The sequence below is a fragment of the Scylla paramamosain genome, chromosome 22, assembly GCF_035594125.1.
Source record: "Scylla paramamosain isolate STU-SP2022 chromosome 22, ASM3559412v1, whole genome shotgun sequence".
Taxonomy (NCBI): Eukaryota; Metazoa; Arthropoda; class Malacostraca; order Decapoda; family Portunidae; genus Scylla; species Scylla paramamosain.
The window spans coordinates 12,632,430-12,659,929 of NC_087172.1; the positions used below are offsets into that span (position 1 = coordinate 12,632,430).

Genomic DNA, 27,500 nt, shown 5'->3' on the forward strand with positions numbered 1-27,500 from the left:
GAATAATTATGTCACAGGCGGCAAATTTTTGTAGGTCCCCCCCGTCGCCTGGCCGCCACAGGGGGGCGTCGCGCCCACAGCGCCGGATTAAAACTATTTGTGTAATGAACCAGGCGTAAATTATGCTATTAAGGCGGCGGCTCAGGGAAAGGCTTCATTTGCCAGGCGAGGCGCCGCCCTCCGGGTGTTCTTCCTGCCGCTGTTGTTTGTTGCTTCCCGCGCCGCGCGCTGGGCGGGAGGCGGCGAGTTTGGTGCCTGGCCTGAGCTGCAGCTGTGGCTGCCTTCCCGCTGCTGGTGGCGCCATGGATGACGGCTTCCTCGAGGCCCCGTGTTGTGGTAAGGTGCAGCAGGCGTCAGGCCGTGCCACACACGCAGGCCGCCGCCCCACATCAGCTGACAGTGTCTTGCCCAGACGGAACACACGCTGGTTCAACCCTTTGTCCCGAGCAGCGGTGTCTTGTGGGAAGGTGTTTATATCATTGCTGTTACTTGCTGCTTCCCCTCCCCCCCTCCCCCTCCCAGCACAGCGCTGCTGTTGCCATGGTGGAGGTGGTGATGACTGTACATTCCCCCAAATGGCGATGTTGATGCCGCGCGGCAGACAGCGCCCTGTGACGACCTTCCTGACGGCGGGTCTGCCCGGGGACGCCAGGCCGCAGATACTCCCCGGGCGACCATCACGGCTCGTCTTCTCCGCCATTAATTTCCGCAGCGGGAAGAAAATGGACCGTTGCAGGATTACCCGAGTCTTCGCCAGCCTTGTTTATGTCCCCTTGCTTAGGCCTGGCCTCCTCCTGGCCCCGGTGGCCGCCCGCTGCGTGGCGGCTGCTGTGGCGGCGGTGGATGACCTGGTGGTGGTGGTGGTGGCTGTGGTGGCGGTGGTGGTGGTGGTGGTGGTGGTGGTGGTGGTATCCTTTTGCCAATTATCGTTGTGGAAGCAGAAACACAATACCTCCGACGAAGGTCATTCCGGATAATGAGTGTAATTATTTGTGCGCGTGTCTCAGGCCTCCTTCTCTTCCTCCTTCCTTCTTCCCTCTGCTTCTCCTTCGTCTTCGTGGCTCGCCTCCTCCATACACTCGCTTCACTTGTCCCTCTTTTCCTCCGTTTCATTCATTCCTGCCACGCCTTTTATCCATCCTCAACTTGCAGCGTCCTCCTTATTCCGTTTTCTTCAGTTTTCATTTAAAGGGGGTAATGTGTTTTCCTCGAATTCTCTAAAGAGCTTCGAATATCCCTCACTCGCCCTGTCCTCCCTTCATTATCTCTCTCTCTCTCTCTCTCTCTCTCTCTCTCTCTCTCTCTCTCTCTCTCTCTCTCTCTCTCTCTCTCTCTCTCTCTCTCTCTCTGACCCTTTCCTTCACGTCCCCTCTTTAATACCTCAACGTCTCCCTTACCTATTTCCCTCTTCCTTTCTCTTACCTCCTCCCTCATCCTCCCTGACCTTCCCTTCCTTCCTCAGCACAATCTCGGAGGAGGGAGGACAGGGCAGGAAGGAGAAATCACAAGCCATCGGGAGGAACACCTTCCTGATCTCCTTCTGGTAATCCTAATGAAAACCCGCTGCTCGCAATTACACTTCTTAATCGACTAATCTTCAGGAGTCTCGCGAGCTGATTGGTGGACGGACGGCACGCTGTCACCTGATTGGTAGATTATGTGGCCACGTGGCCCGGAGGATTTACCCCCCCTCGTCCCTCCTCTCCGTGAAAGGAAATTGGACAGACGGGGCGGGAGGGTGATTCAGGTTCCCAGGTCTCCCCGAAGCTGGCAGTAATGAGCGGGCCGATGACCTGAGTCCCCCTGGAGGAGGCTTCTTAGGCCGCCCCTCCTTACCTTCTTCAGGAACAGACATAAGTCGTTTTTTTTGCCGCCTTCATCGGCAGCCCATTTGTGGCCTAAGCCATTGCCCCCCCTCGCCAATGGGCTTCAGAGACGATAATCAAATTCATTAAGGTTAGGGGAGAAAGAAAGGGGGAGAGGGCGGCCTGAATCAACTGTTTGTTTTCCGTCCCCGCCGCTGCGCCGCTGAGGGGAGGGAGGCGCGCGGGGAGGGCGAGGGGAGACAGGAGGGGAGAAAGCGTTAGGCGGATTTTCCCGCCGAAATTATACCCGGTTTTCGCGCGCGAGTGACAGAAGGATTACGCGCCAAAACACAATACCAGTCATTATCCACTTATTGACCTGTTCTCTCCACCTTCTCCTACGATCCCTCCTCCTCCTCCTCCTCCTCCTCCTCCTCCTCCTCCTCCTCCTCTTTCCCTCCCTCCCTTCCTGCTGACTCCGACCATTACACTAACTCAGTCAAATTCGCTGATCTTCTGACTCTCTCTCTCTCTCTCTCTCTCTCTCTCTCTCTCTCTCTCTCTCTCTCTCTCTCCTCTCTCTCTCTCTCTCTCTGTCGCGACTCTCCCGCTAACTTTGCTGACTTTAATGGTTCTTCTGGATCGAGTTTTTCCGCTGACAATGCCGACTCCTGGCGTTTCTTCCGATTCTGAGTAATAATCGTGGAGGGAGATAGCGCCCCCTTGTACAGTGACGAGTCGAGGCATGTCACCAGTAAGAGCGAGGTTGTACTTGGATATAATAGCGTTTTTTTTCGTCCTTTTCTTCCGTGATGTTGTGAATCTTATGGTAATACTGGCGTCTCCCGTTGTGCGCAAACAGGGAGGTACCGTTTACCAGATGATGTTAAGGAGTAAGTGGGAGAAGTAACGGAGGAGAATAGAGGAAGCTTGAGTGTAACTGTTGGAGAGAGCAAACACGAGGAGAGGGAGAGGGAGAGGGAGGGAGGGTGAGAGGGAGAGGGGCTAGCGTCAACAAACACTGCTGATGGTGACCTAGCCTCTCTTTTTCTTCTCTTTCTCTCTCTTTTTTTTATATTCTCCAGTTTTTTCTTGTTTCTGTCTTATTTTTTTGTGGGTGTCTCCGCGAACCCCCAAATACTCCCCAAATTCCTCACTCTAAGCCCTAAAATCCCCGCCAGCTCCCCTTGCCATGTCCTCGCCACGCCCTCCCCTCCCCATGCCCTGTCCTCCCCAGCCTCTACTCCATTCCCATTCCACGCAGCCTCCCCGTCATCCCCCGTCAGATGTCTCAAGATTGTCTACTGAAGTTGTATCTGTTCATGTAATCTAGTCTTGTTTTGGATTAGTTTCACCTGACAGTGTACGTTTTCTGTTACTTCTTTTTTTTTTTTTAATGCCATGGTAAAGAAAACAGCAAGTGACTCTGATATGGATTTCAGTTGAGGGAGATTTAAGAGTCATTGGCAGCACAGGGAAAGAAAAGTAAAGAATGGTCAGTATTTATGAGATTTTGAAAGGAAAAATAAAGCCATGTTACTTTTTATCACCATTATTGTTCATCTTTTGGTTACCGACATCACGTAACATCAGCGTCTTTTAACACATCTCCCGCGTCACGTGTCAGGGAGGGAGGGAGGGAGGGGGAGAGGGGGTTGGAGGCCGCTGTGTGAGTGCCTAATGCCTCCAGGGTTAGGAGAGGCGTGAGTGTGGCACTGTAGAGGCACTGTTTTCTCTCACCACCACAAACAAACACATAACCCACCCCCACACGCACTCTTCCTGCACCACCACACACCGCACACCCACCGTCACCTTCCCGCCACCCTCCATGCCTACCCTGACGCCCCTTCGCTGGTGTATACCCCCCCTCCCCCGCCTGTCACTCTCCGCCATTACCGCCTCCTTCACTTTCCTCTTCCCCATAATTATTACACTTTGAGAGGTGAACTTGTTACTGAAGAAAATCATTATAACTAGAGTCGATATGTTTGTTCATTTATTAAGTAGGTGAATGGACGTAGAAAAGAAGGAACTGAGTGAAGGAAGAAATTAAGGAAGGCAGAGAAAGGAGAGTGTGACTTTCCATGACCAGTCCTCCTTCTCCTCCACTACTTCCACTACCACCACCTCCTCCTCCTCCTCTCGTCCTCCTCCTCCCCTCAGCTGTTCCTCTCATTTTGGTCCTCCCTCGCTGCCTGCCAAGACGAGGGGTCGCAGCTGCACCCTTCCGCTCCAGCTGCACCCCCGACGCCAGGCCATTAGGTGAAAAAACAAGGCAATGAATGGCTGCGCGAGTCAGGACCACATCACGCCACGCCCGACTCGCGGTGGCTGCCACGTCCCCGCCCGCCTTGCTGCGACACGGCCCGCCCTTTGACGCCCGTGACGGAGAGAGAGAGAGAGAGAGAGAGAGAGAGAGAGAGAGAGAGAGGAGAGAGAGAGAGAGAGAGAGAGAGAGAGAGAGAGAGAGAGAGAGATCCTACACCGAATCGACTTCATAATTTACGTAGATCATAGCGAAAAAAAAATTATCCTTGACATCATTAGCTAAAACAGAGAGAGAGAGAGAGAGAGAGAGAGAGAGCAGAGAGAGAGAGAGAGAGGAGAGAGAGAGAGAGAGAGAGAGAGAGATGCCGCTGCCGATACAGGAGTGGATTATACAAAGTTTCCGGCCGGACTGAGAAGGTTTGTGGGGACGGAAGAAAAGCCCCGACGCCCCACCGCCGCGACGCATCCCTAGCCAGTCCTAGATCCAGCCTGTTTCTTTAGCCTCCCTTTCCCGGAGTCTCCCTAATGATCCGGCAACAATACTACCTCCTCCTCTTCCTCCTCCCCCTCTTCCTCCTCCTCCTCCTCCGTGGAAGCCATTAGAGTAGCAGATCCTAATGTCTCTGTGTTATTATTTTTATATGGATGGTGAAGTGTATTTATTCTCCCTTAGCAGTTATCCATTATCTCCAAGCCTCCAAGGTGCTCTCTGTCTTTTTTCCCCTTACTCACTCACTCACTCTCTCTCGCTCTATCTGTTTCCTCTCCCTCTCACTCTCTCTCACGTACGCACAGACAGACGCACACCCGGTGAAAAGTGGTAGTTTTTCTTGCTTCTTTTAATGTCCCAAACACCTTTTCCCTCGCTGGAAGACCCTCGCGCTCTCCCTTAACCCTCATATTTCCATATTACCTTCCCATTCACTCGGTTCCCTTCCCCTCACGCCTAACATCTCCCCTCAGCCCTTCCCTGCCTACCAGCACTTCCTCTCTCTCTCTCTCTCTCTCTCTCTCTCTCTCTCTCTCTCTCTCTCTCTCTCTCTCTCTCTCTCTCTCTCTCTCTCTCTCTCTCTCGCACCATCACCACTTCCCCTCAGTATCCAGGTTCCTTCCCACACATCATCATTACTCTAAGAATTTTCCCCTCATCACCCTGGCCGTATTCTCCGTCTATCTTGGAGGTCCGCATCACCCCCCTCCTCCTTTTCCCCCTCTGTCCCCTCCTCTCTCTCTTTCTCTCTCCCCTCTCTCTCTGTCCCGGAACACCTCGCGTCTCTGTGTCTCTCTCCCACTCGTTATCTCTCCGCATTCTCTCTCTCTCTCTCTCTCTCTCTCTCTCTCTCTCTCTCTCTCTCTCTCTCCTCTCTCTCTCTCTCTCTCCTCTCTCTCTCTCTCTCTCTCTCTCTCAACACCTTTTATCTCCCTTCATCTTTCTTCCTTGTCTCATCAGTTTCTTTTCCCCTCAGATTTCTTCCCTCAGCCCTCAACTTTCTCTCTCCTTAGTTTTCTCCTCCACCAATATCTCTCTCTCTCTCTCTCTCTCTCTCTCTCTCTCTCTCTCTCTCTCTCTCTCTCTCTCTCCTCTCTCTCTCTCTCTCTCTCTCTCTCCTCTCTCTCTCTCTCCCATCTTTCTCCATCTCCTGTCACCTCCACTGTTTGGCTTTCTCCTTCCTCGCCTTCCGCTTTCTTTATCCCTTTCTTCCTTCTCCCTTCTTCGCATCTGTTCCTATTCTCCTCTTCCTCCATTTCCTTTTATCCCTTCCCACACCTCCCTTTCGACTTTCTCTCTTTCTCTCCCTCTTCCCTCCTCTTCCATCTCCCTTTCCCTTCTTTTACCAGTCCCCACCTACACCATCTTCTCTCCTTCTCTCCTTCTCCTCTTCCATCTCCCTTTGCTTTCTCCACCATCCTCTTCCTCCATCTCCCTTCGCTTTCCTTTACCAGCCTCCTCCCCGTCCTCCTCCTCTCCTACTACCCCAGTCTCCCCCACTCCTGCTCCCTCCTCCTCCTCCTCCCGCCGGGGCAGGAGTGATACCGGCGCAGTAATGGGTTCACAGGCCTCGTTATCGGGTCCCGGCAAAGTGCAGGCGCCTTCCAGCACATTTGTCTCTGGAAACTGGAAACCTAGAAATTGGAAGTGCCGTATCTCTTTGTGAAATCGTAACTAATGTGCTGTAACTCTGCCGGGCGAGATCTAAATGAGAATGACGCCTAGTGTTTGTGGATGTGAGAGAGAGAGAGAGAGAGGAGAGAGAGAGAGAGAGAGAGAGAGAGAGGAGAGAGAGAGAGAGAGAGAGAGAGAGAGAGAGAGAGAGCGACTGATGGAACAGGGACAAAAAGGTCTTGTGGAGATACACTATTCTAAGGTTGAAAGGAAGGAAGTAAGGAAGGAAGGAGAAATGGGTACCAGGAAGGAAGATAAGGAGGCAAAAATAAAACAGTGAGGCCGAAATGAGAGTAATTGTGGAGAGGAAGAGGAGAGGAATGAGATGTATGGCGGAGGAGAGAAGGGACGAAAAGCGGGCGTGTTAATTTACAGGAGAATGGAAGAAGAAGGGAGAGAAAATAAAGTAAGGAGAGAGGAAGTGGAGCGTAAGAACAAGAGTGAAATTAAACGGAATGAACAAAATTGCTCACCTTCATATGATAAAAAAAAAAGAATAAGAGTAAAACAAAAAGCAAATGAAATAAAGGAAAGAAGAAACGAAAGAAAAACCGCTTAGAAAAATAACGAGTAAAGAGAAAAAGAGCAGAAAGAAAGCAAGGAAAAAATGTTTAAGTGTAAAAGTAACAAGGAAAAAATAAAATAAGAATTACGCCACAAGGAGACAGAAGAAAGGGGAAGTGAGAGGAGGAAGAGGAAGAGGCGAAGAGGCAATGGAGGAGAAGAGGCGAAGATGGAGAGTATGGGGAGGTAATGGAGGAAGAATTAAGCTTGTGGAGAGGCGGTGATGGAGGAAACGAGTGGTGAAAGAAAGGGAGGGAGGAAAAGAAGAAGAAAGAACGAAAGAAACAAAGAAACAAAGAAAACCAACAGTATTAAAGAACTCAAATGATGGAAGAATAAGAAGAGGAAAGAGAAGGAAGAGAGGAGATGAAGAAAATGATCAGTGGAAAAAACAAAGATGGTGGAAGAAGAGGAAGGAGAAAAGAACAAGAACAAGAAAGAAGGAAGAGGAGGAGGAGAGAATTCAGATGTAAACACAGTTCTGTTCTGCGCCTCGAGACTATGAACTTGTCAAATCTTCGTTGCCACGGGTGTCAGTGTGTGTGTGTGTGTGTGTGTGTGTGTGTGTGTGTGTGTGTGTGGGCAAGGTGTAGGTGTAGGCAAACTCACCCACCATTTACACCCACGCCAAAAAACAAAACGGTTCCTTAGAATTTGACTAAATGGGGCTGTTGTTTGTTTGCGTATCAAGGGAGGGAGAGAGGGAAGGGGAAGGGAGAGAGAGACAGAGAGGGAGGCTGGCAGTGTAGATGGCAGTAAGGGAGAGCTGGGGAAGGGAGAGAGAGTGATGGTGTGTGTGGGGAGAGGCATGGAGGGTGTTAGGTGTGGGGTGGGTGGTGAACGGAGGGAAGGGATGGGAAGGGGAGGAAAGGGGAGTGTTAGATGTGGGGAAGAAGGGGAGAGAGAGGGGTGGAGGGAGGGAGGGAGGGGAGGAGGGACGCCGAAGCAGTCTTGTTTATTGAATCAGCCGAGCTCTGGTTTTGCTATCAGACTGGCAGACCACCCACCAGTCAACCCGCCAACCACCCGCCCACTCCACACACACACACACACACACACACACACACACACACACACACACCACCCTGTGCACTCTCACTGACCTACAACTCATTACCTCACACCTCGTCATTCACCACCAAGTCACACCTGTTTGTGGCGCGCAGTCCACTCATGTTTTTCCTCGTGCTTGTGGGGTAGTGGCGCGTTTTTCATGTGTGGGGGCCGCGGGGGTGACGGGGCCGCGGGGTGACGGGGCTATCGCGGCGCTATCCTAATGTGGTATTGCATCTCGGCGGCGTAAAGAGGGACGTAACGGGAGTAACGTAACACCGCAGGCTGAAATTAAGCACGTTCAGAACTCCATGTTTACTTCCTCCTCCTCCTCCTCCTCCTCCTCCTCCTCCTCCTCCTCCTCCTGCTGCTGCTGCTGCTTAGCGTGTTACACTGCACCCCTCCTCCGGTCGTGCGTGGATCAACTCATGTCGGTGTATAAAAGTGAAGGTCGTGAGGAGGCCGCGTCAAGACGGGAAGCCAGTTCGTGGTAGTGAGTTGTTTCCTTGATGGCTGGTGAAGGAGGAGGAGGAGGAGGAGGAAGAAGAGTGTGGGGAAGGAGAAAGAATATTTAGGTCAGGTTTGGACAATGACCACGAGGGTAATTTCGCGGGCGAGTTAAAGGTCCAGGTGTCCTTGACGATTAGTAGTGTTGATTGGCTATTAATTTTTATGGGCAGGTAGGGGGAGTGAGGCGCGGCAGGTGAGGCAGGTGGAAGGGGACGTGGCCGGGGAGTGAATTAGTGTGGCGGTGTGTCGTGGAGGTGCTTAATGCCACTCCCTTGACCCTCGCTGGGAAACTTGTGAGTTCCTTTACCGTACGAGAAAAAGAATTGGTGGCCTGTTCCTCCCGCCCATCTGTCTTCCTCCCTCGGCCTCCCTTCGCCCCTGCTAGGCCTAGGAGGCGCCTCCCCTCGCCCTGAGCCAGCGTGTCCGGGCTCCCCTCTCTATTGAGTGCAGGTGACGCCAGCTGATTGGCTGTTGATGAGGCGCCAGCTGGTGACGTCATTGTCCCCTTGTAGCATAGGGAAGGGACGAGACTCCGTTGTAATCCGTGAGGGGGAGGCGATCCCGGGGCAGCGCTGATGACATCATTTGCTTGACATCAACTTGTGATCCCGAGGCGGGGCGGCGGCGGAGGGCGGGGAACGAGGAACCTCTTCAACGGGTGGTCTTTTCTCCGCTCTTTGTGACGCTGGAGGGGCGACGGGGGGTGTGAGGGGCGGGTCAAGGGTCACGCGAGGGTCAGGGTCAGGGAGGGGAGTGACGGCCGCTGAGGGATGAGGGGGAAAATGGAATACGCTTTTTTAGAGAGAGAGAGGGAGTTTGCTGTCAAAATATGGCGGCGTGAAAACAACACAGGATGGCGAGGCTTGGATGGCGCGGCGAGGAACCAGATAGCGGGAGGCTGTTTTTGTGGCGGCGCTCTCTTCCTTCTCCTCTCTTTCCAGCCGCAGGAGGAAGGAGAAAACAAGGAAGAGGAAGAAGAGTAGCAGGAAGGACGGTTATTTTCTCTATGACCTTGATTATTCGAAGCGAGTCCTTTTGCCGCCGTCCGTTCGAAGTGTTTCCGAGGCTAACCTGAACGACACAAGTTTTAATTGCGTTCCTGCTGACGGCGACGCTGACGGGGGCGACCTTACGGGGTTCCTGGGTGCCTCTCTCTCTCTCTCCTCTCCTCTCTCTCTCTTCTCTCTCTCTCTCTCTCTCTCTCTCTCTCTCTCTGCTATTTTTATCCCTATTTTTATGTATTTGTCCGTGCATGTGGTGTTACTTTTTTCTGCTGTTTTCTTTTTTGTTCACTCTTCAGTACCGCTTCCCTATTTTATCTTTCACACATTCTTTATCTCTGTCACCTCCCTTCATCCCCCGTCGCTACTCTCTCTCTCTCTCTCTCTCTCTCTCTCTCTCTCTCTCTCTCTCTCTCTCTCTCTCTCTCTCTCTCTCTCTCTCTCTCTCTCTCTCTCTCTCTCTCTCTCTCTCTCTCTCTCTCTCTCTCTCTCTCTCTCTCTCTCTCTCTCTCTCTCTCTCTCTCTCTCTCTCCTAATACCGCTTGCTTCCCCTCCTATCTCTCCCTCCTCTCCCTCCCTTACACTCACCCTCATCGGTCACCCTCCCTTTCTACACGCCCTGCCTTTCCCTCCCTTCCCTCCTCTGTCACCCTAACATCCGCCACCCCTTTCCTTTTCCCCCCCTTCCTGCTGTGCTGCCATACCCTGCCTCCCTGACTCCCTACCTCCCTGCAGGCGCCAATAGTACCCGTGAGAGAGAGAGAGAGAGAGAGAGAGATGAGAGAGAGAGAGAGAGAGAGAGAGAGAGGAATGACACAGGTTTTTGTGGGAAAAGTTAAACACCACGCTGTTGTGAAGGTCGTGTGGTTTATAGGAATAGTTTGCAGCGAATGGGTCACCACTACTGGGTTTATGTTCCCGCGAATGCCACGTTTTTGGGGGTAAACATTTCATTTTATAAAATCCCCCTCAAACTCGCCTGCCTGTGTGTGTGTGTGTGTGTGTGTGTGTGTGTGTGAGAGAGAGAGAGAGAGAGAGAGAGAGAGAGAGAGAGACAGAGAGAGAGAGAGGAGAGAGAGAGAGAGAGAGAGAGAGAGAGAGATGTGTAGCTCTGTGTGAGTGTGTGTGTGTGTGTGTGTGTGTGTTATGTTTATATCTATTTTGTTTTCTCAATTTCAAACGTTCCTTTTTTTATTTCATTTGTTTTTTTCATCTAAATGAGTTTCTCTCTCTTCTCTTTCTTATCTGTATAATAATATATCTTCATCTGCATAAATTTTCTCCTCAACCTTCCTCAACCCCCGCGTCTTCCTTATCTTCACTCCAACGAAATATACATTACTGATTATCTAGTTACCTTTACCTGTACAGCGCTACGCACCTTGACACATCACCTCTCCTCTCGCTACTCAACACACCTGAGTTACGTAACCTATCCACACGCGTCCAAACTAATCATCAACTATACCTATTTCTATTAACCACCTGCCCTATTGACTCCCTGCATAGTTACCTGGCCTGACTCAATCACCTGTGCATACTTACCTGTCAGCTTATCATTCATCGCGTTATTCAGTCATTCGTGCGTGCATTCATTTGTTGGGCGGATTAATGCTTTTGTTTGATGAGTTTTGGCTCCGCTGCTGAAGTTGTTTTTTTATATATTTTATCGATTTTTTTTTCTGTTTATGGGTATTAATTAATGAATTGGTTATCTTTTTTTTTTTATGTTTTCTTCTTATTTATCTTTCTTTTTTTCAGTCATGTATTCACGTATGAATTCCATAAAACACACACACACACACACACACACACACACACACACACACACGCACACACACACACAGGCACAGGCACAAGGAAAGAAAGAAAGGAAGGAAAGATGGAAGGAAGGAAGCAAGGAAAGCACTGCACGAGACGAAACAAATTGGAAATGTTATTACTTTTCCGTCGCACCAAAAACGAGACACGTCGAAGTTAAATCTTCCATCAGAAGGAAATGTTTTTGCTTGGCCACCGAAGGGCACGTGGAGGAGGAAGGGGGGGGGGAAAAGGCGTAGGAAAAAAAAAGGATGGAAAAAAAGTTCAAGACGTCTCGCTATTTATGACAAAAGTGAACCAGTTTGAATTGGATTATAAAGTATAGATGTAGGGGTTCTATAGATGTGTGTGTGTGTGTGTGTGTGTGTGTGTGTGTGTGTGTGTGTGTGTGTGTAACAGTACGGACGACAGAAATGGCGTTCAAATTTTTCAACACGTCTGCCAGAAAGAGAGCTCGGGCGGTGGTGGTGGTGGTGGTGGTGGTGGTGGTAGTGGTGGTGATTTTCCTCCTCTTCCTTATCTTCTTCCCCTTCGTTCTCCTCCTCCTCTTCCTCCTTGGTGGTGATGGTGGTGTTTGCTTTATAGAGGAAACTGTTCTCTCTCTCACATCGTATTTATTTGCTTTTTTCAAGTTTTGTTTTGCCTCCTTTTATCACTTCCTTTCTCCTCCACCTCGCGCACGTCCACCCCTCCTTTGCTCCATCCGTGTCTTTCTCCTCCTCATTCCGCCTGTTCCTCATCTGCTTCTTCTTTCCGTCTTCTCTCCCCTCAAGTTTTGCTTCGCTTCTAACACTTCCTCACCAACTGGCTTCTTTACCTCACCATCACGCCTTTGGAACATCTCTTCTCCTCTCCTCTCCTCTCCTCTCCTGTTCCTCATACTCCCCAGTCGCATCCTCCACTCTTTCTCTCATCTCCCTCTTTTGTCTTTCGCCTTCCGCTACACTCTCGGCTTCCTTCACGTCCTCCTCGTCGTTTTCTTTTCGTCAGTAGTAGAGGGAAGAGACGCAGGAGTAAGAGGAGGAGGAGGAGAAGAAGGAGGATCAGGAGTGGAAATTGCCCCCAGGGAGGAGATTCAACGTGCATACATTTCCCCCCAGCGTGTCCAATATATTCATGAGGCTGAGAATGAGAATAGTGCAGCATGGAATCGATTAATCTTGTCGTATCATTAAACGCGTGACAGTCGAGAGGGGCGAGCTGGGCTGGGACCCAAATTTTACTATTATGAAAACTCCCTCGCTCTCGGCCCAATGAACTTTTGACGCTGTTTCTCTGTACCTCGTTATTTTTTGCCCCCCCACCTCCCTCTTTTCTTTCTCTCTCTCTCTCTTTTCTGCTGCCTTTTTTTAAACTTTGCTCTTTTTCTTTTTTTTTTTTTTTGGTGAGGGGAATAAGGGGCGGGCGAAAAGCTTTTAGAGGAAGAGAGAAAGAGAACGAGATGGATTTCTAGCTAAGGAATAGGTGTTATTGATAGTGGGAATAGTAACGGACGGAAGGAAGGGAATAACTGGAATAAAAATGTAAGAAAGGAATGTTTGGGTAAAGAAATGTGTTAAGAGATTAGATAAGAATGTTGGCATAGGGATTCAGGAACGTGGGAATTTAATTTTTTTATTATTTTTTTTGGCTTTAAATTATTATCATTATTAATTATACAAATGTCTGCTTTTTTCATGTTATTTATACTGAATTAGTTGAGTATATTACATCTCCCTTAGTTTGCTAGAGAGAGAGAGAGAGAGAGAGAGAGAGAGAGAGAGAGAGAGAGAGAGAGAGAGAGAGAGAGAGAGAGTAAAGTATGACAGATAAATCACTTTGAGGCTTAAGGGTAGTTTGTCTCACGGCCTAATTACCCTGTGTTAATGCCACACCTACACCGTCATTATCTTCCCTCTCCTTCCTCCCTTCCCTCCCTCTCCCTCTTCTCCCCCTTTCTCTTTTATCTCCTTGTTAACATATTTCTCCCTGCAATATTTTTTTCTCTTTTTCTTTACTTTTCCTTTCCTCCCTTCACTATTCTCTCATCTCAACGAGCAATATTCATCTCTCTCGCTCTCGCTCCTCCTCTTCCTCCTCCTCCTCCTCCTCCTTCTCCTTCCTCCCCCTTTGAGGCATCTCTGGTCCGGTTCATTACGGTAAAAGCGCCGTTAATGAGTCCGTTCGTAAATTATACTCTAAATTCTCTGGAGACTTTGAATTGTGGTTATTACAGCTTGAGGTGGTGTGACGGTGGTGTTGTGGTGGTGTGGTGTTGGTGATGTGGTGGTGGTGGTGGTGGGGGACAGAAGGTAAAATGCAAAGGCTGGTGTTCTTTTTGTTTTTCGTTCGTTTTTTTTTTCTTTCTCTCTCTCTCTCTCCTTTTGTTTGTGTGTTGACTTTTGCTTTTCATTATTTTCCATTTCGTTTCGTTCTCTCGTGTGGAAAGTTTCGCCCTTCATTCATTTCTCTCTACCCACTTATCAACTTTCCCTTTTCACTTTCATTCTTGTGCCTATTTCACTCACCATTTCCTCCACCGTGTTGTTTCACTAGCTTCAATTTTCTCTTTCTTATCTCTCCTCTTACCTCTCCTTCTCCCTATTCTGCTCTTTGTTCTCTCGGATTTCTTGAGTCTTTCCTTTTATCTCTTCTTTCTGTTTTACTATTTATTCTTTCAGTTCTCTCACTTTCCGTCTTTTCTCTTATCTTTTCTTCTCCCTACCCTGTTCTCTATTGTGTCAGTTTTCTCACCTCTCATGTTTCTTCTCAACTTTTCTTCTTATTCTGTTTTCTATCCTCTCATTTCTCTCACATCCTTTTATCTTTCATCTTAACTTTTCTTCTATTCCGTTCTCTATTCTCCCAGTTTTCTCACCTCCCATCTTTCCTCTTCCTATTTTACTCACTATTCCCGCAGTTCTCCCGCCCTCTCTCCTCCTCGTCCTCCTCTTCCTGGCTCCTGGCACCGTGGCTGTCACTAGTAAGCCTCTTAGGGCAGTTGTTTGGGGATTTGCCGGCCGGCTGACCGCTGGCTGAAACTTGATAGTGGTCGAGGAAAATGTGCCTTCGTCCCGCCCCGAGGACTCCCGCCTTTATATATACGGGTCTGGAAAACTGGACGGAGATAATATCGTAAGTAAATACCCGGATCAAGGACTTCGGCCGTAGTTACGATCTTGTGTTTTCGGCGATGGGGAGGCGGAATGGGGGGCTTTTGGGTGTGGGGTGCGGTGGGGCTGTTTTAGGGATGGGGTGCGATGGGGGTGTTTTAGGGATGGGTTGTGATGGATGTGTTTTAGGGGTGGGGTGGATTGGGAGCGATTTGATGATGGAAAAGCTAGGTGGTAGTTTCGATATCGTGGATGGTGGAGGTGGTGTGAGGTGAGTGGGAAGGTGTGCGTGTCTGGGCGGTGCGGGGAGGTGGAGGGCCGGCCAGCGTCTGTAGCGGTGCTAATATTTCACAAGCACCGCGAGGACATGCAGCACTGCCGTCAGCGTCACCACCTCCTCGCAGCCCCGATATAAACAAGTGGTGTTGAGAGCAGGTGTCGGCAGCTCCCCGGCGATGCGTGTCTAACGGGGACTCCTGGCGAGGTGCGGGGCGCGGGGGGCGTGGGAGGTCGTGGCCTCAGTCAGCGTGGCGGCGGCGGCAACACCCTCGTCCCCAGAGAACGCGGGGCTGAGAGAAGCAGGCTCCGAGGAGCGTCCTGCTGTTACTTAGTGGGCGTCAGTGCGTGGCTGCGGCGGGGTGCTGGGGCGTAAGGGACGTCGCGGGCGTGGGCACGGGCGTGGGGCACCTGTGAGCCCTCGTGGGGACGCCCTTGCAAGCTTGGCATCGGATCTCTAATTACATATTATTAAATGTTGTTTTTCACAGCGAACAAAAGGCACATGAAGGCGTGTAATTACCGCCGGCCAGATTTCCAAGATTTATCTGTGAGGAACAATAGTGGCAGCGCGTCCGAACGGCCCGGCGGCGCCTCGGGGCCAAGCCGCGGCCCCGACCACGCATGCGGACGCCGATACTAAACACTGGAACATTTATAACTCTTCAGCGTTTTGACAGCGCCTTACATAAAATGTCTGAGTTATTTATTCGCTCGCTGCATGACTGAGCACCGTCCTGATGTTTACATTCTGAATTAATACCAGGAGGCGGCTGGCCACCGTAACCCGCCGCCGGAACATGCACGGTGCACGGTGACACCCAAGGAGCCTGGAACCCTCGGCCGTGAGAGACAATCCGCCAGCCCGCCCAGCCATCACCTAGCAGTCCGCCCTGCCCTGCCCGCCCCGCCACGCATCTCCCCACGCTCGCCACGGACGCCACTCACAGGGACGCGAAGTACACACATGTTTTCATAAGCGAGGCAGGACGTGAGCCACCGCGTCTTAGGTTCCTGCCGTGAGAAGAAACAGTGGAGCTGCTGATCCGAGAGAGAGAGAGAGAGAGAGAGAGAGAGAGAGAGAGAGAGAGAGAGGAAGGGAAATTAAGCCACCAGTATTACAGGCAGCCTGAGTACACACACACGCACATAAATTCCACAGAGAGAGAGAGAGAGAGAGAGAGAGAGAGAGAGAGAGAGAGAGAGAGAGAGAGAGAGAGAGAGAAAGGCAGCACGCATCTGGCCGAGAACACATTGCCGTGATGTGTCTTGGTCTGTTGAATGTTATGCACATTTATGCCACATCGTCCCTCCGCCGCCGCCCCTCATCACACGGCCGCCTCCACACGACACCTCGCGCCCAACATTAGCACATGAAAGACAGCTGCTCGGGAGGTGTCGGGTTAGGGCGGCACGCGTGCAAGTTACCCTTCTTTTATCTGTCACCGTGATGGGGCGGAAAAAAGCAGAGAGAAAACGGTTATGAAAGAAGATGGGATTTGCGCCGCGTTAAAATGTCAATAAAGGCAAGAAGTAGGACAGGCATTGTGAGGGTGCCGGACACGGACCTGGATTACTCGTTTTCTATTTTGTGTCCTCTTTTTTTTACGGGGGTCTTTTTATTATGCGGAAATCGGGTATTTTTTTCCAGATTAGGTTAAAGAAAAGTGAAGGGTATGTGTGTGTGTGTGTGTGTGTGTGTGTGTGTGTGTGTGTGTGTGTGTGTTTACCAACTGGCCGGGTGTAACGAGAGAGTCAAAGAGGGAGAGTTTGAACGTGATTAACAGGAAGGAAAACATAATTAGGCATTAACAAAAACACTGCTGCAAGAAAGAAGCACGCTGAGAGAGAGAGAGAGAGAGAGAGAGAGAGAGAGAGAGAGAGAGAGAGAGAGAGAGAGAGAGAGAGAGAGAGAGAGTAAAAAACACAGACGGCAAATGAAAGCAAGTGAGCAAGAAAGGAAAAAAAGAAAAAACGTGAACATAACACCACCTCTCTCTCTCTCTCTCTCTCTCTCTCTCTCTCTCTCTCTCTCTCTCTCTCTCTCTCTCTCTCTCTCTCTCTCTTAGACTGCCAGAAGCCACCAACCTCTCATTATAAAATCACAACACAGGATAATGTTTCTCTCTCACCATCTCTCACACTCTCACTCTCCCACCTTCCTCTCACACTCTCACTGAATGCATGAATGTAAGAGTGAAAGAGATGAGAGAGAGAGAGAGAGAGAGAGAGAGAGAGAGAGAGAGAGAGAGAGAGAGAGAGAGAGTACAAGAAAAAACGTAACATTACTCATAACTATAACTCTCTCTCTCTCTCTCTCTCTCTCTCTCTCTCTCTCTCTCTCTCTCTCTCTCTCTCTCTCTCTCTCGCCACGTGGTAATAAGGAATGTAACTTGACACGGACATACCCCGGGGGACTCCCAAGGCTGAAAAAAAAACCTATTGAAAAGAAGAAAAAGAAAATTGTAACTTAATATCAAGTGGATCGGGGTTTGGGTCTCCACGATAATTGATGACAGATAGTGGGGAAGGAGGGGAAAAACGTGTCCATGGAGGAGGAAAAGGTGAGGTTGGGGTAAGATAACCAACACTTCACCTGAGGCTACGGGCTGGAGGAAGAAAAGAAATGGTATGAAGAAAAAAAGATAACGATGCAGTGAGGAATCGTGAAAAGACTGAAGTGGGTAAAAATGTGTTAGGGAAATAATGATGAAAAGTGAATGTAGTGCAGTTTAAGATATGTAATTGAGGGAAGATAAGAGAAAATAAATGTGGTCGAAAAATATATATATAAAAAAAATGATAAATGGTGTAAGAAACAAACCGAAAAATAAAGAAAATTGATCCAAAACACACACACACACATACACACACACACACACAAAAAAAAAAAAAAAAGAGGAACATCAAATAAAACACACGAACACAGAAAAAAACATCAACTAAACCTGACAATAAAAAAAAAGAACAAAGCAAACAACAAAAAAAAAACATCAAGAAAATTTAACCACAAGCAGGAGAAACAACAAAGAAAACGTGAATAAAAACCCCACTACCAAAACAAAACAAAACGAAAAAAAGAAAAACAAAGAAAGACGAAAGAAAACGAAAACACCAAACCACAAAGACGAACACTCACCACCAATCACAATATTTAGCACCACATCACTATCCCAAAAGCTGCCGCCAAGTGAGGAGCGAGACGGAAAATGATACACCGAAGAAAAAAAAAAGAGAGAGAAACAAGAAGCGAATGGGAAATATTACAATGCGGCAGGAAGATAAATGACTGGCGACATATTTTACGTTTGGCTGGGAAGATAACGTGCAAGCAAGCAATTGAAAGAGAGACAGAGACAAATAGAGATAAAGGAAACCAAAAAAGACATTGGCGATAGAGAAAGAGGAAGAGGAACAAGTGCAGGAGGAGAAAGAGGAGGACGAGGAGGAGGAAGACAGCATGCGTATAGGAGAGAGAGAGAGAGAGAGAGAGAGAGAGAGAGAGAGAGAGAGAGAGAGAGAGAGAGAGAGAGAGAGAGAGAGAGAGAGAGAGAGAGAGAGACTAGCAATACAAAACAATAGAGAAAAATGCAAGTGAGAGAATCGGAAAAACGCACTCGTGGGACCGATTAGAGAGAGAGAGAGAGAGAGAGAGAGAGAGAGAGAGAGAGAGAGAGAGACGTCGACTCAGGCCAATTTACTGGTGGTGCTCAGCTGCGTGGGTCACATAGATCACCAAGCTTATCATGTGTCCCAGCTTGCCTCTCATCCGCAACACTCTCTCTCTCTCTCTCTCTCTCTCTCTCTCTCTCTCTCTCTCTCTCTCTCTCTCTCTCTCTCTCTCTCTCTGGAAAACCTCCTGGTTCTTTGCGTTTCTCGTTCTTCTCACACATTCACTATGTAACACTCTCCTCCTCCTCCTCCTCCTCCTCCTCCTCCTCCTCCTCCTCCTCCTCTTCCAAGATTCAAGTGCCACTGGATCCCTCCTCTCTCCTCCTCGTCTTTCTCTCCCTCCCCCAACTCTTTTACCTTCACTTTACTTTCTCTCCTCTTCTTCTCTTCTTTCCTCCTCCTCCTCCTCCTCCTCCTCCTCCTCCTCCTGTGTTCTCAAGGTGTTCCCAGTTGCCCTGATTTACACAAGTCCCTCCTCCCCCCTCCTAAGAAATACGCTGCAATTCTGTATGCATTTTCTTCTTTGGGAGCGTTTTATACACTTTTTTTGCTTTGTTTTCTGCATCGTATTCCCGCGGTAACTGGAGGAGGAGGAGGAGGAGGAGGAGGAGGAGGAGGAGGAGGAGGAGGAGGAGGAGGAGGAGGAGTTAGTTCATGCACGAATATACTCATCTGCCTTCTCTCTCTCTCTCTCTCTCTCTCTCTCTCTCTCTCTCTCTCTCTCTCTCTCTCTCTCTCTCTCTCTCTCTCTCTCTCTCTCTCTCTCTCTCTCTCTCTCTCTCTCTCTCTCTCTCTCTCTCTCAGTAAACTCACTCACCTGCTCAAGAAACTCTACGGAACAGCTATCTCAGTTTTCATCTTCATCTTTACCTTCCCTTCAGTGTATTAACGAGGGACAGGTGTTCACTTCTTCCCCTGACGCGCCTGCCCTCCCTCACTCTGGCCAGCAGGTGTGGTCATAAATACCTGCCCCACCTCCTCGGCCACTTGACACCTGTGCAGCTATGGGTAATAAACACGAGGAGAGTGAGGAGATGCTGGGAAAAGTGACTGTGGTTTTCGTCCCTCTCTTCTCCCCTCTCCTCTTCCCTCTCCTCTCTCTCTCTCTCTCTCTCTCTTGTGCCTGTCCCGGATGTTGTAGGAGGAGGAGGAGGAAGAAGAAGGGTTAAGGAATGCAATAATATTTCAGCAAATCACTAATAAGGAAATCAATGAGGAAGGAGTGAAGGTAATAACAGTTTATCCTCCTCCTCCTCCTCCTCCTCCTCCTCCTCCTCCTCCTCCTCCTCCTGTTTCTCACGTGACCCACTAAATCACGTATTTGCGCTCAGGAATGAAAGCTGTGAAAGTTGCTCCAAGTATTCACACACACACACACACACACACACACACACACACACACACACACACACACACACACACACACACACAGAGAGAGAGAGAGAGAGAGAGAGAGAGAGAGAGAGAGAGATACCCGTTTGATGTGATTAGTCGTGTATTTTGTGTTTGTGTTTATGTGTTTGTGTGTGTGTGTGTGTGTGTCAGACAGAGACAGGAGTGAAATAACTGAAAAACGAAGTAAATATAAAAGTAAAAAAGAATAAAAAATAAATAAAACTGCAAGAGGGAAGATACTAGAACGAAAGAAGACGGAGGAGGAGGAGGAGGAGGAGGAGGAGGAGGAGGAAAGAAGAGAGGAAGATCAGCCCCCTCTGTTGACCATTCTGTGTAACACCTTCCCATCACGTTACTCCTTCCCAGCCACCTGAGTCTCCCCATCACCACCACCCATCCCCCCTCCACTCCTCAATACCCTTCCCTCCCTACCTTCCCCGCTTTCCCTTCCCTCCCTCTCTCCCTCCAGGTTATTTTCCCATGTTCACGATGTCCTCTCTGTGTCGCAGGGGGGGTGGTGGCTGGGAGGGAGGGAAGGAGGAAAACAAGGGGAGGAAAGGAGGGAAACAAAATTAAAATGGAGAGAAGGAGAAGGGACTTGTGAGGGGAATAAGAAAGGCCTTGTTTGTTTGTTTATTTGTTTTTGTTTATTTGTTGTAGTTATTTTTTTTTTATTTATGATCTTCAATTTCACTTACTTTTTCTTATTTTTTTGTTTTATTTTAGTTTGATTTTTTTCTTTTCGTTTATCGTATTTTCTGTTTTTTTTCCTTTTTCCTCCTATGGTCTTTCTCTTCTTTCTCCTTCAGTGTCCTCATCTTTCCTCCTGTTTCCTCTCTCCTTCATTCCTCCCTCTTCCTTGCCTCCGTGTCTTTCCTTACTTCTTTCTGCACCTCATGCTTTTCCTTTATGTTTCTCCCTTGTATCTTTCCTTATTGTCTCCCTCTTCTATTTCTACTTCCTTTTTCATGCTGTCCAGTCTTCCTTTCTTCCTTCCTTCTCTCCTTCCTTCCTTCCTTCTTTCCTTCCTTCCTTTCTGCCTTCCTTTTTACATTTCACCTTGCTACCTCCTTTTCTCTTTTTTCTTCTTCCCTTCCTTCCTTCCTTCCTTCCTTCCTTCCTTCCTTCTTTCGTTTCTTCCTTCTTCCTATATTTCACTTTGCTACCTCCTTTTCTCTCTCCTTTCTTCCCTTCCTTCCTTCCTTCCTTTTTCCTTCTTTCTACCTTCCTTTCTCCTTTCTTCCTGTCTTATTCTCTTCCCTCCTTCTCCTCTCTCATTTCTTCTTCCCTCCCATCCTCTCATCCTTCCCTAAATCTCCCTCCCCTATCCTCCCTCCTTCCCTCTCCCTCTCTCCCTCCCTCCCTCCAAGTTGTTAGCCATGGCCAAGTCTTCCTCTCCCTCCTGGGGCCTCCGTTGCTGTCGATAATTCGAGTCATTCCCAGATGGAACACCCTGATTCCTGGGAACACTCGTCGCCACCCTCGTCAAGCGCCCCGATTCCCGATTCCCGATTCCTGGCGAGATGGAATGGTGTGATTTGTGGCGAAGGGTCACTCGGAATTGGAATACTCTTGTTTTTGTCTTTTTTTTTCATTTGAGTGTTTTTTTTTTTTTTTATGTAAGGTAAATATTTTCCTTGGGTATTGGTAACAGTGTCTGGTGAGGGTACAGTGTAAGGTTTCTTGCGGTTCTGGTATCATTTCATCATCCCCTTGTTTATTTTTCTATTATCTAATCTATTTACTTTCCCTGTTCGTTTTGTTTTCATCGTATCCTCCGCTTCTTCTCTCCTTCTCTTCCTCATCCTCCTCCTCCTCCAATCTCGTGTTTATCTCTCATCTCCTCTGTTTGTTCATGTTTCCTGTTATGTTTATTCCTCTTCCTTCTACCTATATCTTATCCTCCCTCCTCCCCTCCCGCCTTTCTCTTCCCTCTCTCTCTCTTTCCTTTCTCCCTCCCTCCCCTCCCGTTTATCCATCTCTCCTATTCCTCCTTTCCTTTCACACCAGCCGTTGTCTTTTTGTGAATTATTTGTATCATTATCTTCGTTCTCTTTTCGTCTTCCTTTCTATTCCCTTTATTTTTTTTCTTCCTTGTGTGATATTTTAATTTCCTGGTTTCTTTTTTTCTTATTTTCTAGCTCAGTTTTTAACAGGTGTATCTGTTCATGATTTTTCTTTTTTTTTTTCTTTTTTCTCTTTTTTTATTGTTTTATATCTTTCGTTCCTCGTATATTTTACTTCTTGCTGATCTTTCGGTTTTTCTTCCTCTTGTTTCTCTGTAATCTCCTCTTGTACCCAGGTCGTCCCCATCAGACTTACCCTTCCTCTTCCTCCTCCTCCTCCTCCTCCTCCTCCTCCTCCTCCTCGTCTTCCTCCTCCTCCTCGTCTTCCTGTGTTTCCTTCCTCCTCCTCCATCTCCGTACCTCTGCCTTCCTTCTCTCCCTGACCCGTCCTTCCTCTCCCTCCTTCTCCTCCCCGTTCTCCTCCTCCTGCTTCTCCTCCTGCACCTCCAGTACGGATCTCAACTGAGGCGGAAAATTAAGTCCAAGGCGGCGTGCGTGTGTTTACGGACAGTTGGAGGGACGCGGCGCCCTGGATCCCCACCTCTGGAAGCTGGAAACCCGCCTGGAAGCGTATGGTGTGCGATGGAATGGGAAATGTCTCCTCCTGCTCCCCTCAAGCTCGTCTATAGCAAGATTAAAGTTTCGGTGATGTTGTGGTTGGTAGCCCTGATTTTTCCCCCCCTCTCTCTCTGTCTCTGTCTCTGCATATCTTTCTCCCTCCTTATTTCGTTTACTTTCTTTCGTTCTTTTTCTTCTCTCTGGTTTTTCTCCGTATTTCGTGGAGGGAAGGAAAGGCTGAGTGAGGGGCGTCTTCTGGTTTCTTCGTGGACGTCTGTGGTGTGTGTTTGTCTCGTAAGGGTGACACAGGTCGGAGTGGGCGCGCCGTGCTGTCTGCTGGCGGTGACTGGAGGGAGGTGGCGGTGCTGGTCTTACTGGGGGATTGTGTAAGGTCGTGGTGTGAAGTGTCAATCAAATTTACTTGTATTTTGTGCTCTATGGAGACTTCCCGGTGGTCTGACAGGGCGGGAATGTTGTATTTAGTTATGGCGAGGTAATTACGTACAACAGGAATCTTGGCTCAGTTGAGGGTGGGCGTCTAATTTTTACTCCTGGCTCTTTGCTTCGGTCTTTTGTCTCGTGAAGAGTAAGGGAGGAGCGGGTCTCGGGTCGGGTGAAAAACGCGCCGCAGGAAGGTCAGCGGCGGCAGGTCTTGTGTCTCTGGTGAGGCGGAAAATGAGACCGCAAGGCGAGAGGGTGCAGCGCCAGGCCACCACTCCACACTCCCGCCGCCACTCCGCCCGCCACTCCGCCAGGCTCACGCCCCTCCTCCTGCACCGTCAGCACCACGCCTCCCTCAGAACAACACAAGCACGACCAGCTGATGCAAAGCTCCGCCATCAGGATAACAAACTGCAGCTCAAGAAATACCACCACCACTACCACCACAACCAATGTTGAGGCCGCGGCATCCCTCCCGGTGCCTCCCGTCCCCTCCCGTCCCGTCCCTCGCCTCAGACGGCTCTCCCCGCCGCAGCCGCCCCTCCCATGAGACTCCTAACTTGGGCTCATCTCAGGTTTCGGGGCTGTTTATTAGCACTAATTTCCCTCGATGGCAGTAGGTGGCGGCTGGAGGCGCCCCGCCAGGAGCGCCAAGAGGGGCCGAGGTACTTTTATGTTCTCCGTTTTGCCGCAAGACTCGCGCTGCAGGAGGACGCGGCCCCGTGAGGCGATGACCGACGGGAGGAGAAAAATAGCGAAGATGAGAGAAATTCCTGAGAGGCGGAGTGAGGGAGGAGTAAGAGGCGTTTTACGGGTTGCTGATAAAGAGAGGGAGAGAGAATTTCCGTCCTTTTATTGGGATGAATCTGGGACTCGGCATCGGCTCTTTCAATTCCACGTGTTGCTTGTGATGATTGCTATTGTAGATGTAAGCTCTGTTTGTTCCAGGTGCTGCGGAGGAGCGACGCCGCCCTGTTATAGATGATATTGTCCTTGCATTGCATTTCCATGTGTGATTGACTTTTCTTTTTTTTTTCATTCATTTAGTGATTTATATCAAATGTATTGCATAACCTTTATAATATCATTAATCCTGCCGCCACCAGTGAGTCACGCTGGCGAGTGGTGAGTGGGTGTGTCGCCACGCTTCTCGTCACAGTTGCAGCGTGTGCCCAGCCTTGCCTTTACCCCCCTGGTCACTTTTCTCCCAAGTGTTCACAGGTGACAGGTGCTGGAGTGCAGTGTTAGCATTAAGCCTTACCCTGACTACCCCACAGGTTTATCAATGCCCGCCGGCGGATAGTTCAGCCGCTCATAGATCAGTCGAACCGTGCGGGCGCCAGTGGTAAGTCGTTCCGTAACACCGCTCACGCCCGCCCGCGCCCGCAGCCCCACGCCCTCGCTGCGGCAGGCACTGCCACACCAGGAGCCTTCATTTGAGGCCCAGAAGCAGGCTGCCTGCCCCAAGAGGCGTGTGGGGGCGCGGGCGCGGGAGCACACACCAGCCACACGCCCACACAATCCTACCCACGTTTACACCCATATTCACCCACGCGTGCACTGTCTCCCTCTGCTTCACGCTTGCCTCACCAGCCCGGCCACAGACCCAGGGTCCGGGGTGCTGGAGCCCCCGGGGGTCAGCCAGCGGTCACGGGAGGCCATGGGGTCGCCTCAGCTTTGTGGGCCTTTCTCTCTGTCACCGGTGTCTGTGTCACCACGGGCTGCTTGGAGCAGGGGCGGCCAGGCGCGGCCCTCACCGTGCCTGCCGCCGCTGCTCCGCCCCTCACGCTGCATGGCCGGCGCCCCCCATGGCTTCTCTAAGACCGTAACCCTCTCAGGCTCCGCCGGGAGAGACCCCCCCCACCTCCACCCTCCCCGGGGGGCGGCGGGGTGTGGTGTTGGCGCCGCACTGCTTCACGTCCTAACCCTCTTTTCTCTCTCTCTCCTCCCCAAGGTTCATCAATGCGCGCCGTCGTATAGTGCAGCCTATGATTGATCAAAGTAACCGTGCTGGTAAGTCAGTCAGTCAGACAGACAGTCAGTCATTCAGATTGCCCCGTCACTCAGGCAACAAGCGGCTCGCCCGCGGGAGAGACGCCACAAAGTCTCTCCTTAGCGGCGTCGGCCGGCTTGCCCTGGCCGGCGATCAGTGTAGTGTATGTACCCCTGCGAGGGCCGCGGCGTGGGGTGGGCGCGAGTGTCCCTCCGCCCGCCCCGCCGCCTGCAGCCCTCGCGACCGCCGGGGTGACTGTTCAGTAGCCGGAGTTTGCCAGTAGAGTTCGTGACTGCCGTAAAGTAGAGGAAAGAGATGTAATGTTGTGATTGGTAGATAACAACTCTGTCGCTATTAACAAGTCTCCAGCGTGGCCGAGGCCGCAGGTAGAGTAACTAGTATACTAGTAGTGGGAGAGACAGACGCCGCAGCAGTACACGACAGGAGCATCCAGGAGCTGCAGGAGGAGCGCCGAGTTAGGCCTCAATCTCTCCCTTTGACCAATCTGCTGTTGCCTTTGCATCATGAATCTTCTACTAATTGCTTGTCCCACCGCATGACTGCATGACCCTAACTGCTAGTATTAAGATGAACCTTAACACCCATAGACGTGGAGGCTCCATCTGTAGAACCAACTCTTTTTTTTTATTTCTACCAGAACTACGGAAAGTAAAGCCCGCCGCGCCCAGGCGTAAGGCGCGGGCGGGAGGCAGAAATAAATTCCTGTTAAGTGATTAGGTAACGTGCATTAATATGGATTTTAGATTAATATTTCACAGCAACGACCGCGATTCATAAGTTTTCGTTCGGCGTGTTCAGTAATACAATCGCGCGTGGCAATCCGCTGCCGCCCAATTGAGGCAGCGGCGGCGCCCTAAGCGAGAGGAGGCGCGCCGCAGAGGGAGGGAGGACGGAGGCGGCGGCGGCGGCGGCGGAATCAGCCCAGCACGGCATCGCCCGGGCAACAAAGCGGCTCGCGGGGACTCACCCTCGTTCTCTCCATTCACCAGCTCCGCCGCACATCAAATTAAAAGCGTTCCCCAAAGTTTTCCATTTAGGCGGCTGATGAAAAATTCACGGTTGCCTACTTTCCATAAATGTTTTTCCATTTCCCTCCCTCATTAACATGTTGCGAGCTTGTTTAAAACTTCACCCCCTCCTACTCCTCCTACTGGTCCTCCCCTCGCCCCCATCTTCTCCCCGCCTGGGTCTACCGCCGCTCCCTTTCCTCTCCGCCGTCTTTGTGTAGTTAAACTGTGACTTGATCTCCTTTCCTTGGCACTCCGCTTACTATTTCTCGGAGTGGCCGCGACAAGGTAATGGTCTATCAATAGGTGTCTCGGGGGTAAGGGAGCGACTGGTAGGCCGTGGTGGAGGGCGGCGGAAGAGGAGGAGGATGGGCGATTAGCGTAGTTGGCGGTGAAACTCTGGCGTTCTTATAGAAAACGGATATTAAAGTCGGCAGCGGATTTGCCACTCTATGTTTTCTCGGATTAGAAGTGAAGGAAATGGGAACTTTTCTGGGCTTCCTCCTCAATGCTAGATTTAGGGATTGAAAGGAGTTATGGAGGCGGACTGGGAGGAGGAAGGCAGGGAGAGGGGGAAAGAGTGAGACGGAGGAGAGATAGGCAGGGGGAAGACGGAAGAGAAAGAGCAGGAAGAAGAGGAGGAGGAGGAGGAGGAGGAGGAGGAGGAGAGCTATGCGTCTGTGATGAAATTAAGCTTAAATGCAGATGAGCGAAGACTCGGGTGGCGGGAAGATTAAGGGCGATGCGTTACACAAGAGCGAAAGTGACTCGCTTCCCGGAGCATTCACTGAGGGAGACTTTAGGAGAACAACACAGAGGCGAGGAGAGGAAAAGAAGACGAGAGGAGAGGAGAGGAGGAGGAGAAGATAAAAAATACATGAGTGGCACTTAAGAAAGACCTCCCTGTGACCTTGTACTCCCAGATCCATTACGGCAACAAGAGAGAGAAAGAGAAAGAGAGACTCACCTCGCACCCTCCTCCTCCAGCTCCTCCTCCTCCTTCTCCTCCTTCTCCCATTCACACTTACAATCTCTCCCAATTAATCCAGGTGATTCGGGCGCCTTTTGATGCACCGAAGGGAGAGGGGGGGAAGAGAACAGGTATTACGGGCACCCCCCTACACCCCGTCCACTTGAGAGCCCCGGGTGTCGCTATTCTTCCCCTAAAACACAGAAGTCCCCGCCGGAGGAGCTAAAAAGAACCTCTGTGTTGAATTTCTTGTGAAAAGACGAAGAGAAACGTGACGCCATCTTGCGAGGGTTGCAGTGGTGATCGGGTCCTCCTCCTCCTCATCCTCCTCCTCCTCCTTCTCCTCCTCCCACTCTTCCCCCTCCCCCTCCTCCTCCTCCTCCTCTGCGCCGTAAAGAATCCGCCGCCAGCTTGAGGTATTCATCAAAATTTGGAGGCGTTCCCGAGGCGGCGACAGATTGATGGGCCAAATCGCAATATGTTTACTCATTCACCTGATTATCTCGTCATTTTGGTCCTCGGTGGCGCGAAAGACGCACGCGGGGAAGGTAAATGAAGTTTGGTAGGCAATTATTATGTAGGATCGTTTATTCTGATGATGCTTGGGGTGATTTAGCGGCGGCGTTAGAGAGAGAGAGAGAGAGAGAGAGAGGGAGAGAGAGAGAGAGAGAGAGAGAGAGAGAGAGAGAGATGGTAAATAGAGCAAATCAATAACGATGTGGTGAGAGGAAAGACTGATACATGAATTAATACGGTGGTGAGTTAACTGGGTGACTAAGGGACGAGAGAGGGACGCAGCCAATAGCCAGAATGTAGAGGA

The 27,500-nt window shown here is 50.2% G+C and overlaps 1 protein-coding gene across 2 annotated transcripts in view; it reads left to right on the forward strand.

Annotated features, from left to right (window-relative positions):
- LOC135111565 (homeobox protein Meis1-like) overlaps positions 1-27,500 on the forward strand; it is a 618,646-nt gene that overhangs the window by 433,519 nt on the left and 157,627 nt on the right. For both annotated transcript variants that reach the window (XM_064024994.1, XM_064024995.1), the window contains exon 15: positions 23,967-24,034. In XM_064024994.1, the coding sequence (XP_063881064.1) occupies positions 23,967-24,034 (68 nt within the window). The remainder of the gene's footprint in view (positions 1-23,966; positions 24,035-27,500) is intronic.